The 12,971-nt window shown below is 39.9% G+C and overlaps 1 protein-coding gene across 1 annotated transcript in view; it reads right to left on the bottom strand.

Annotated features, from left to right (window-relative positions):
• cnksr1 (connector enhancer of kinase suppressor of Ras 1) overlaps positions 1–12,675 on the bottom strand; it is a 32,807-nt gene extending 20,132 nt beyond the window's left edge. The window contains exons 1-6 of the mRNA XM_054613284.1: positions 12,570–12,675; positions 10,612–10,679; positions 10,023–10,170; positions 3,328–3,526; positions 3,049–3,248; positions 1,880–2,037 (exon numbers count right to left, since the gene is read on the bottom strand). Coding sequence (XP_054469259.1) covers positions 1,880–2,037; positions 3,049–3,248; positions 3,328–3,526; positions 10,023–10,170; positions 10,612–10,679; positions 12,570–12,675 — 879 coding nt within the window. The remainder of the gene's footprint in view (positions 1–1,879; positions 2,038–3,048; positions 3,249–3,327; positions 3,527–10,022; positions 10,171–10,611; positions 10,680–12,569) is intronic.
• Between the last annotated feature and the right edge of the window lie 296 nt (positions 12,676–12,971).

The following is a 12,971-nucleotide window of genomic DNA, read 5'->3' on the forward strand; positions in this document are numbered from 1 at the left end:
AGGAACGTCTAAATTTGGGCATGTTGAAAAAAGACAATGCTGGTCGGTGATATGTGAAAAAGTATCCAGCTACATAACAGCTAGAAAGAAATTGTCATGACATAAAGGTAGAGATGCGGATAAAATCAACTATAACAGTATATGCTATCTTATGTCATGATATGGATATTGTGATAGTTACGTTATTGTAAAACATACAGCAACATTTGGTTTTGTCTAAGCCAGCCAATATCTGATGAATCAAGGTAAAACAACTGACTTGCAACACTGACTACAATAGCGGCATACACCCAAAGATATTAAAAGAAAATATACCGCATTATATAAACAGTTTGTATACCCTATAGTGTCATCATAGCATGGATTTTTTAGCTCAATATCCAAAAACTGGCTGCAGTATTGTTGCATTGAGTGAGTTTCTAATATTTTGTCCATCCCATTTCGATGAAGATAGGCTAATACTCAATATAATAACACAATACAAATTATGTAAAGCGATTATCTCAAACATGCAGTAAGGGATAAAATAAACAGAACTGTGATGACGGGCGAATTACGCCCATCATCGCAGTTTCCTGCCCAGCGGCGGGAGACGTGACTCTTGATAACCACTGAAGAAGAAGCAGGTTATTGTCGGGACACAGTCATTGATGTTCAAGAGGTTCGAACAGGTCAGGCTTTGTTGCTGCACATCAACCAGCCACAACAATCCTCCATCATCAAGTGCACATACATAATTCATGGCCTTGCTGACATTGTATTTGCTAATTATGTAACCGTGTACTTGAATGTGTTTGGTCTGCTCCATGTGAGCATGTGATGGGTGTTATTATGAATGAGCGCAGTGTTAGCGCTTCACGGAGCATCAAGACAGAGAGGAAGAGATGCACACACACACGTATACACACTGTCCTCAATATTTAAACTGTACATCTGTGTGTATAGGTTCTAATCTTGTTTTATGTTAAACAATTTCACTTATGTGAAGCTTTTCCTACAGTATTCACATACTCATTCATAAAGACTTTGGGTTTAACTGTTAAGGACTATTTCTGTTTGTAATAACAGTTACTTAAACAATTTGACAACAAGCCGTTTACGCAGCCTGTGCTTAAGCCTAATGTCACAGCCTGTTACAGCACCAGGGCTGGAACATTGCCTGATACTGTCCTAACCAATTAGTCTGCCCAATGACACGAAAGCCGTTCTGGAAACACACCAACACCCCCACACACACCAACAAGATTATTAAAGTGTCCTTAAACTCCCTCTCAAAATTGAACAGGGAGGAAAATTAATTAGGTAGCAGAAAAAACAGGATAAAGGATCCAAGAAGAGCGTGTTTTCTTTCAGACCAAAACAAACTTTTCCTGAAATTTGCATGTAAATTATTAAGTGCAAGCATTGTATTCTGCTTTGGTTGCATTGAAGCATGACGAGTCCTTTGATGTTAGTTGGAAAAACAAAGTAACTATTTTACTATGATAATGCTTTACGAGGGGGGTTTTATATAAAAGTGCAGGGCAGAGTGAAGCAATGAACTCAAACCTGCTGCATGTTGCTATAGGCTCTGAATGTGAAGCAGGACTTTTACGGCAATAAAAGCAGATGTGTATTCTGTCTTGAATTGTAAAAAGGTTGTCCAACAACTGCTGCCTGCACTGTGCAAACAAGAGCAGAGTCTAAAAATTGTGTGATGGTGGAAAAAATACACCTCTGTGCTCTAATATCGGAACGAAACCAGAGAAAGACAGGAGGGTGACTGCTCAGCAATTATCTAGTGCACAACAACATACACGGCAAACAGCCTTGGAAACACAGAGAGCTGCTATGGACACATACTGTACACAAACACACATGTTTCCGCTTCGTCCCTCACCAGAGAGCAGAGTTTCTCGACAGCGTCAAGTATGAGCTCTTGGTGTCCGATCTTATGTACTCCCAACTTTTCCAGGTCTTGACACGTCAGCTGGAGCAAATCCAGACCAGACAAATGCCACTCAGGGACCGGGTACTGATGCAGGGGGGCATCCAGACCTGGCAGCAGGACACAAAAGCACATTCACTCAGGGCTTTAACTACATGCAGTGCACAAGTATAAATGGCAACACATAGTCATAGAGTCACATGTGTGTACAGGTACAGACATGCAGAGGGAGCATGGACTAACAGAGGCAGAATAACAGAATGCAAAGAGACTTCTGCTCCGAAAACAGTACAAATGTGTCTTAGTGATTTATAGAATTTACTTTGTAGTAAAATTGTTAATATACCATTTGATGATGGTGTCATTGATGATATCATAATGTGAATGTAATTTATCTTAACTGTGCAAGTTTTGAAGTGAAATCCACTACAAAAACAAAGCAAAAATGTACACAATTACATGTGTTATTACATGTAAAAGGCAGTGGTTGAAGGAGTATTCAAATTGTTTTCTTAAGTAAAAATACTCCTAGTACTAATCCTAAATTCATAATTTTACTCAAATAAAGTATAAGCAACCAAATTAACTTAAAGTATCAAAAGTAGAATAACTTGATTATGCATAATGGCCCCTGTTGGTTATATTATTGGATCATTATCATGGATGTATTACTATGAAAGTGGGGCTTTCATTTTTTAGTTGGTCCAAGTGGAACTAATCTTAACTATTTCACAATATTATTGGACACTTTGATCTGTAAGCGTGCATCATATTTTATACATTTATCATGTGTTTTGCGGGTGAAATCTTAATCTGCACATTAACAAGTTATGATAGCCGTTGAACAAAGGCAGTGGGTACAAAGTACAATATTACCCTCTGAAATTCCGAGTAAAAGTATAAAGTAGCATTAAATTGAAGTTGAAGTACTCAAATACAAGTACCTCAAAACTTTTTTGCACTAATAGCTAACCAATATTCCCAGCAGTAATAACATTAACACAGTTCTCCTATCAAACATACACAGCATAAGAGAGCATTAATCCACATAGTGTACGGCTGAGTGGGCAATACTCTCTGAATACAAACCTCTGGGCTACAGAAAACATAAATCATCAGACCAGTGAATGCAACATGTCCTATCTGGAAGAGTCCAGGTACACCTGAGCTGCTGACACCGATCAAAACAACACCTTTGTGGCTTCTCTCTCTCAGCACAGGCCTCTTCCTCATTCCACCTCCACCTCCACCTCCACCTTTCACTTCCAAGAGGATTTGCGTGACGCCTCTATTTCTGACTTTACCGTCCGAGCCAAAGTAGCTGTTAAGAGATCAAGGCGTGAAAAAAAAAGAAAAAGAAGAAGGAATAGAAGAAGATCAAGGCTCAATCTGTTCCTCACCTTGGAGCCACTCGCTGACTCTCTCCTCGCTCCACGACGTGATAGGCTCCATGCTCGGAGTCCTGCTGCAGTCGCTGGTTCAGATCCAAGCCGTCCTGGTTGACTTCTACCTCAATGGGCTGCTCGAGGAAAGAAAAGTGGATCCTGACGATGAGGAACGGCACTCCTTCTCCCAGGTACAGGTAAGAGAGTCCCCCTGCTGTCAGCCAATGGTGAGCAGCTGTCAGGCTCGACCTGGAGCAAGGACCCCTCCCTCCTAACCCCCACCTCCTCCTCCTCCTCCTCCTTACCTGCAGAGAAAGAAAGAAAGGTGCTGCAGCTTTAAGGCTTCACAACTTCCTTCATAGTTTTACTTTAATGTACAATCACGTGGCTAAGGCAGTTTGAGGCGGATACAATAGCAGCAACACTTGCACCTGCACAGTTTAATGTAATCCAATGCAATAACCCTGTAATAATGATATGTTAGTGACAGTGTACATTACATTACATTACATTACATTACATTACAGTCATTTAGCAGACGCTTTTATCCAAAGAGACTTACAATAAGTGTATTCAACATAGGTATTCAAGAGAACTACTAGTCACCAGAAGTCATAAGTGCATCTCCTTTCTTAAACAAGCATCTTAAAGCATAAACCAGAGCAAAAGTATAGAAACAAACTAATAGGAATACAATAAGTGCTAAGCGGAAGGCTCAGGGTGCAATACCATAACTATAATTATTCTCTGTATTTATAAGATTTTTCTCTTAGTTATTGTGGTTTTTTTTCTTACTTACTTGTTTAAAATACTTGTTTGTTTTTTCTACTATGTCTCTTGTTTGCACTATATCTATAAAGGATATATAAACTACATTACATTACATTACAGTCATTTAGCAGACGCTTTTATCCAAAGAGACTTACAGGAAGTGTATTCAACATAGGTATTCAAGAGAACTACTAGTCACCAGAAGTCATAAGTGCATCTCCTTTCTTAAACAAGTGTAGACAAAGAAGGTCCCCATTAACCCTGAGGTCACTCTCAACGCTGCATGTGATTCCACTCTAGTGCGACTAGTAAGAAACTGAGAAAGATACTCTACAAAATTGTGATTTTCTTCAAGATAAGAAAGAAACAATTTCTGATGCAATTTTTGAGTTTCCTTTAGCGGGGACTTAGGGGGGTAAATGAGTTGTTCTGCAGACCAGCATACCTAATCCTCTTTTCCAAGTCTGCTCTCCTGGGACTTTTCCCGGAAATGTTTCCTATTTTATCCTTTGAACTGTGTTGACTTGTGGGCTCTAAAACAGCACACAGTTATATATATAGCTTAATCAATATTTTATAAATGTCCAATGTTTTTACAGCATGGGAACATTCCTCCTTGCTGAATTATTTACAGTATCAATGATTATATCAAAAGCATGCTACTGGAGTTATTATTCATTAATGATTAACCCATAACACACATACACAGAAACTGTTTTTTTAAAAAAAGAGAGAACTATTCATATATGATATTGTATTTTTGTGGGTATTCACTTACGTTTATGGTTTCTTGGGGAACAATCTTTCCGCTTATTGTTTATTATTCTCCATAGGCACTACAGAATAAGCCAAGCAATTGTTGGCTTTGGGGTACAAAGTTCCTACTTTGTTGAATGATTACCTCCATAGAATTCAATATTATGCCTTTACTCTTAAAGGAGGCTATGAGTCACACGTGTAGTCGATCAAAATGCTACTTTTCAACTCCTTTGAAGAAGCGTTTTGCTACATTTGTGCTTATGAGACTTTCATTGAGTCTTGCACCTTCATGGATTCAGTGAATTAATCTATGCTGCGAGCTAGCGGAGCTACACTTTGAAGTTATTGTTAATGTCTCATAGTATACATTGCACAACAGTTCCCAACAAATCTGCAGTTGAATGTTTCCCTACATGGAAAGGGCAACGCCTGATGAAAAGGCTGTAATGAAAGAGCTGCCCTCCGATATCTGGCACCCCCTGCTGTTATTCTCTTTGAACCAAGAGAAAGGGAAAAAGGAAGAGGCAAAGTCAGATTTATATGTCAGCCATCAAAATGGTACGGTGTTCCCATGCGTAAGGTATGTTTGCTTTATGCCAACAGAGAAAATCTACATACAAAAATCTAGTCCTGAAATGTGTCACAAGACGTGTTCATGTCACATAACCTCCAAGTTTGTATTTGCTTCAATGATAGGAAATGCTGCTTATTGTATACACCTTAAGTCATTCCACCATCATTGATAAGTGTATTTGTAAGTAAAAAATGAAACAGGAAATTTACTGAACAGTGGAAAAAGGGTTTTTGTCATTATGAATTCTGACTGCATCACTATTGATCTTCTGCTGACTCAAGAGGTTTTCTGCTGGAGGGAAAATAACTGAGCTTGAATGTAAGACATCAGTTCACTAGTCTGACAAATCAAGACTGATCTTATAATGGAAAACCAATGGATTGGAATATTCTTGCCCATTCATACTCAAGGTCTCCAGCACTACCCCATGCTCTGCACTTATCCTATTCGTAGTAGTTTGTAGCACTTATTGTATTCGTATTAGTCTGTTGCAATTATTGTTTTCGTAGTAATTTGCCTCTGCACTATACTTTTGCTCTGGTTTATGCTTTAAGATGCTTGTTTAAGAAAGGAGATGCACTTATGACTTCTGGTGACTAGTAGTTCTCTTGAATACCTATGTTGAATACACTTCCTGTAAGTCGCTTTGGATAAAATGTAATGTAATGTAATGTAATGTAATGTAATGTAATGTAATATAATGTAATGTAATGTAATGTCTGCTAAATGAATGTAATGTAATGTAATGTAATATAATATAATGTAATGTAATGTAATGTAATGTAATGCTCTTGTCCAGTCTAGTGCAGTGTTTTTGTTTTCCAGTGATAGCAGCACTTTATGTGGCATTTTGTTAATACAAGTTTTCTGCTGCTGTTTTTCTTTCTGCTCATGTACTTATTGACTTGAATGTTTACATTGAGCTTTACAATGGCTTGATCCATTTTGTCAGTGAAATACACAATGATACGTTTCTTTAGCTTTTTTGTGCTGAACTTGGTCTCAGAGTTGGTTTTCTGTTAAGAACTTGTACTTGATCTGCGTTTGTTGCCCAGCCCAAATACCAGAAATACAAATTCAAGCCTCAACATGCTGCATTTGCTTGACAGTGCACCCTTTACAGTCATAAGATTATGTAGTCAACATAATCTGTTATGATTTGGGAGCTGTTACTACAAATAGTAGTTTTGACAACAAAAATAAACAAGATTGTACTTAAGCAACAAAGGAGAATTGTGTAAAACTATCAACTATCACTATCTCCCCTTTCTATTTATTTATTACCAATCAATATTCCCCTCCCAGTCCATCTGCAACCCCACTGTCCTGTCAGCTTCTTCTGTGACAAATGATCATTCCACTGATGTTTGAAGTACGATAACGCTATCTGTCCATCATCTCTATATGGCACCAAGCCAATTTTGAATCATACAATGCCATCTTCTCCTGCCATAGTCAGTCAGCAGAGATTTGATAAATGCCTTTGCTCCACCATTGAGCAGCTAATTAAATTGTTCTGTACTGCAGCCCCTCTGATGGCAACGATACTTGCACTGCAGACATGAGCTCATTGAACTCAACCAAGAAGGAATTTTTATTAAAGGTCTGAAAACAATGTTGTGGGAACCTGACACACCCAGAACATGAACATTTGAACTGAAATGAACTATACTAAGATCACATTTACTGTAACTGAAAATACCATCTCCGTTAGTCTTTGCTTGCTGCATTTATCTCTACTGTAGATGGGGTATGTTTTGTGTTGGGCTTTAATGCTGGGATGTTTTTGTCTTTAAGTGGATTAAATTTGTGGCTCCTGTGTTGCATCAACAAAGTAATCCCTTGGATTAACTAAACAGTTTGCTCGATGCATCAACTATATCTAATACACTTCAGATGTAGTAGGTTCTAATCCTTGAAATGGAGAGTAAGAAATGAACAATAAACAGAATCATTATCAAACACTTGTTCAAAGATTGTCAGCAACATGTAAGGTATTTCCAACATACACACACAAACAGATTCTCAGAGGCATCCCCATAAAGATGGGCCTACAGTTGTCAGACAGTCAGGGAGTTTGAAATTGATTTCACCCAATTTAGAAAGTGCAGTAAATAAGAAAATGATGCTATTACTATTATGTATCACATTTGAAAGGCAGAAACAAATGGAGTAAAATCAGAGGCAGAGATAAAAGAAAGACAGACAAACTAAAGAAACAAAGCTGCACTAATTTGCATGGATGGAAAATATACATGGCAGTGTGGCAAAGGCTGATAAAGTAAAAGAAAAGCAATACATCAGAGAAAAGCAGCAGTAATAAATGAACAGATGAATTTCGATATGCTGTCTCAGAACCGGCTGCCACTTCACAACTTGAGTATGCATGCATTTCCATTTTGATAGCACTGTTTCCTGCTGTGTTTATTAGAGGGAAGAGGGGATGATATATTGTATGATTCATTGTTTCACCTGGGTATTCAACATCGCTCTCCGTTTCCTCCACCCCTGTGCTTTCAACTCAAACTGAATATGAAGTTACACAGCAGTGTCATCTTTGCACCGGTTTATCTAAATTGCAGTCTGTCGGCTGGGGACCAAATCTTCCCACTATTTAGTCACAGCTCTGCACACTTTGCTCCTGCGACAATTCAACAACAATTCAGGGTGGAGGTTTGCTCCACTGCACATGCCCTGCAAGATGGACTGAGTCATATTACCCATGATGCTTCTTGTCTAGCCGAAGGTGTGGGGGAAGGGTATCCCCCGAGTCTCTGTCGCTGGGTGGGAGACACCTCTGAGTCATCGCTGTCACCTGTGATGTCACTGGAGCATCATGATTTAAAGAAGAGATTCCCTGCAGTCAGAATACCAACGGACCTCACATCTAACAGATATACGTCAACATGTCATTCAATATCAATGCACTTTCTGAGCTGGTTCCTTCTGGCTACTATATCGACCAATGTATTGCTTTTTTTGGAAAGCATCACTTTTAAAAAGAGCTGTCCACCCAGGCCTGCTGGGATGGCTTCTAGCCGTTATGGATCATCTTCTTTTCATTTGTTCCCATGAATGATCTTTATTCCTTTCACCAAAGGATCAAACCGTAGGTATGAAATGTATCATATCACGCTGGAGGAGCTATAAACAGTGAGCTATTAGAGAGCAGACATCCTGTACATAATGGAAAAGGGGAAGAATGAAAGAAAAGAGGATGAAAGATGAAAAATTAACCCTCATGGTCTGTCGCACGGCTGCACTCAAACACCAATACAGGTTTTCCCTTTGCAACTGCTCATCCATCATGGAGATGAATCGATGGGTTAATGTGAGCTTTGGGAGGGCAGTGCCTTTGAATATACCATACAATGTGAGTGTGATGGATAACCCTCCCCCTCTGTGTGTACTAAGCTTAACCTCCAAACCATTCGGTGGTATGGATTTGTCAGAAAATAAATTATCCATACATTGACTTTAAAACGTCTCTCTTTCCATTGACTTCCTTCTCCCTGGTGTGTGGAAATGTGGAGGAAAAGGTGCCAACAAACAGGCATTAATATACATCTGTTGCATCACTAAATGATGGATCATGTAAACATTGTATATATGTGCAGAACTACTGGCAAATCATCCAAAGAAACGAATGTATGAATAGCTTGAAGCATGAATGAATTCATGTTTTTTTCTGGATTGAAGACACCCAATGTTGCATGTGAACTGCTTGGATGCAAAGTCCAAAAGGTGAGCCAAGAACATGCAATTACATTAAAAAAGAAAATGTTCCCCTCTCCAGTTCAGATCTGTGTGTTTAACCTGTCCCAAAACTCAGACTGGTGAATGAAATTTGGCCTGATAAATAGACATCATCAATGCAGCAACAGCAGCAGCACTATGCAGGTACAGTTCAAAGAAAGGCACAATCATACCTATTCATTTTGACATTTTTGTTTTAATGAAATGTCTTTTTTTATCTTAATTTGAATTAAAAAAAATAGATACAATCCATCCATGGAAGGAAGGAGGTTTGATGCTCTCCAGTTGCCAATAGTAACCAAAGCTGGCCAAGAGCAAAATCCACTCGGCAGTGAATGAAGCGTTGCAGGGTGGAGGGTTGTATAATATCACTGATATTACAAGAGCTGTTGTCAATGAAAAGCTCTCCTCATCAATGTAATGTCCGGACAGAATCAAACAGCACTGGTCACGACCAAAATGCCAACCTCTATTAATCTGTATTGGTGTGTATGGTGTTATCCATGTGATGTAATGCTTTGTTTTCAGACCTAGAGGAAGTGGTGATGTGTATCTAAGGCTCTGTGCACTAAATATAGTTTCAGAAAATTGAACTATATAGTAATGTTGGGAAAAGCTGACATGAAAAGTCAGCTGCACACTGCAATTCCATCTGTTGCCATCAGGTTTACAGTACACATCATACAGCCACACAGTGTGCTCTCCACGACTGCCATTCATCCATGCATTCATGCATTTGATCGACAGGTCTTTTCTTTGAACGCAGAGGATCCAATAACCCTCTGATGCACCTGCTGCACCAAAAGCATCAAAGAAAGGCTCATGAATCACTGGATCCAGTCTGCATTACGTATTTGCAGTTCATCTCTGCGCCGGATGATGGCACGATCAGACCTGGGCGGAACAGGCGCAGAAAGGGGGCTGGGAATCCTGCAGGGTTCTGCCAATAACAGCCCGAGTTGGGTATCCTTGCTCTTACTACAGAACCACACCGAGCACTGCTGGGAACCAGGAGAAAAGGAAGAAAAACACAAGCACTTAAGGGAGGAAGACGCGTCGATGGCACAGACAGCTCGGACTCTGGCTCATTCCTTCATTTGGCATCAGACTCCTGCACAGTCCTGTTAGAGGATCACACTGTTGGGTTCTTTTCCCACCCCAAGACCCCCACCCCCCAACCCCACCCTCCTCTTCCCTAGGACAAGAGGGCTTGTTCATGGTGTTCTCAGCTGGATTATCACTTTCAACAATTACGCACAAGTGGCCAGAAGCCGCCGGAGTCAAATCAAAGAAGGATTACATCTTTCTTATTCTTAGAGAGCAAAGTGCTGATCAATCTTCTCCACCTGGACTTTGCACCTGAGCAAGGAGCTTCCAGGTGAACTGCACTTGACAGGAGCACCGACGCAGTCTTCAGAGGAGAGAGACTGAATTCGTACTTGAAAATCCTGCAAAAATGCCTCTTGCTCAGATCGCAGAGCCATGGCCCACGATGGAACTGGTGCAGCTGGAAACGGAGGTAATGAGAGGTGAAATCATAACGTCGAGGCTGTGTTTGCATGCATTGTTTGATCAGGTTTCTTTTTTTTTTTTTTTAAATGTCATTTGGTTTGGTTCAGGTAAAATGGCGCACAAGGAACAGCCAGTTCAGTTCACTACTCTCTAGAAAAAGTTATTTCAAACTGAACATAACCTATGCATAGCTCTGGGTGAGTAAGCTGCATAATTCATAATGTATGTGTATGTACAGTGATTTATATTCCACACAGAAACCTCTTTGCAGGCAATCGTGTGTCATTTATAGGCTATGATTGGCACTCAATATGAAAATGTCCATTATTACCTATTCATGTGAGATACATATAGAAATCCTTCACTTTCTCATCTACCACTGAAGCTCTTGTGAAACCCCATTTCAAAGCTCACCGCCAGTGAGAAGACCTGTGATCTGAAGGGAAATGTACTGACTGATCCTCACTGTCACTGCTCTCACCTGCACAGTGTAATGCCTTTTCACACATGGCATCACAAATTAAGAGTAGGCACAATCTAGTTGGCCTCATGTGGACCATTAAACTAAGTGGTACTTTTAGAATTTAATAATGTAAAACCTTGAGTTTGAGGTTTTTTGTTTTTTTTAATGTAGTCTTGCTAATTTGTTACAGTTTGATTATACTTCTGCTGCCAGTCTCACTCTGTAGCAGAGTTTAAATTAAACTGCCTTGTGAGCAGCGTCTGATTAATACAGAGCAGGTAGATGATGACATGGGTGAGCACGGACTCTCATAAAGATGGAATGTTTTACAGTTTTTCTCTGAAAAGAGAAAAGAGAGAGACAGAGGGAGAGAGAGACAGAGTTGGCGAGACTCCTATTATCCTGATGTAGCATCATTATTCATGAACTCTTCAACTGTCTCTTGAACAGACTGGTCGCTTAATGAATATGCATCCGTCCCATTGTGTTGATGATAAGCAGACACTCGCTGCATGGAAGCAACCTGTATAACATTAGGGTGAATTTGTTTTAAAAAATTCACTCACTGTTTCCCCGGTTTGTAATGTGATACTTGTTGGGTCGTCTAGCTGCAAGAAAAAAACCTATTTTGAATTAGACAGACAATTGATCAGGTGAAGCGGGGCCTGTGATACTTGTGTTTTATGTGACTGATCTCACTGATGAATAGCTCTGCGCACAATATTGCACAGTGTCCTCACTCAGCTCAACGCAAGATTAGTCTGATTTATAAATGAGGCTCATTTCTCCATCTCTCGGCCTAGATAGCCTCTCTGATTTGATGAAGCTGAGGAAATAATTTGCAAGAATTCAGTGGGAAAAAAAATGCTTATTCTTAGAACCTGAGTTTGCTCATTAAACTTGAGGCCTAACTGATGAAAGACAGGGTAATGAGTCTTGACTCGTTAAGCTATGAAATGTAACAGAAATGTTGCGGAAGTAGACATTTTCTAATGTACGCATCCAGTTACAGTTAATTTTTGCGAACAATGCAGAAAGAAGCACTTTCATCCTGACTCACTATTTACAGAATTCTGCAGCATATGAGTTGGCTGAGTAGCATGTCACAGCTGAACAGATGGTAGTGCCGGGCCTGTGAAGAGTGCTAAGTTTCATACTGTAAAAATACCCTGCCTTTGGTATGTGTAATGGTCTTTCATAAACAAATGTGTGTGATCATTGCTAAAAATTAATTGAGCGTGTGTAAATACCAGCATGTACCTTTTTTTGTATATATTGTTAGGATAAATCATTTTTGTTCTCACGTCAGCATTGCCCCCCCCCCCCCCCCCCCCCCCATCCAGTAACTGTAATTGATTTGATCGCACCAGTCACTGTCAGTCAGAGTGGGATCTTTTCCATTTATCTCTGTCACCAACCTACCAGCCAGCTGCACACTTTGGTTCCTGATGGCAGAGCGAGACCGCTCAGGGCTCAGATTGATTGAGCAGAAAGAGCGAGTGAGACTGGAGGCCATGCCAGCGAACATGTTGGGAGAGTCAATCGGGAGGCATGTACATGTCATCATGTAGACAGATGGGACAGACTTTTGGCTGATTTTGGAAAAATGAAGGCTGAAAGGACTAGAAATGTATCACAAACACTTTACTGTACTCATCTGCACAGATTTCAACACTAAGTGAGTTGTTATGATACGGCAGTTGTTTCCCCAACACTCATTATGTGAGTGCTTGTGTTTGGAAGGTGTCATGAATGGAAATCAGATTTATTCGCTTTTGTGCTCGAAGCTAGTGGCAAAGCAAGCACTCAAGAAATGTGCAAATA

Source organism: Anoplopoma fimbria, chromosome 15 (assembly GCF_027596085.1).
Source record: "Anoplopoma fimbria isolate UVic2021 breed Golden Eagle Sablefish chromosome 15, Afim_UVic_2022, whole genome shotgun sequence".
NCBI classification, from domain to species: Eukaryota; Metazoa; Chordata; class Actinopteri; order Perciformes; family Anoplopomatidae; genus Anoplopoma; species Anoplopoma fimbria.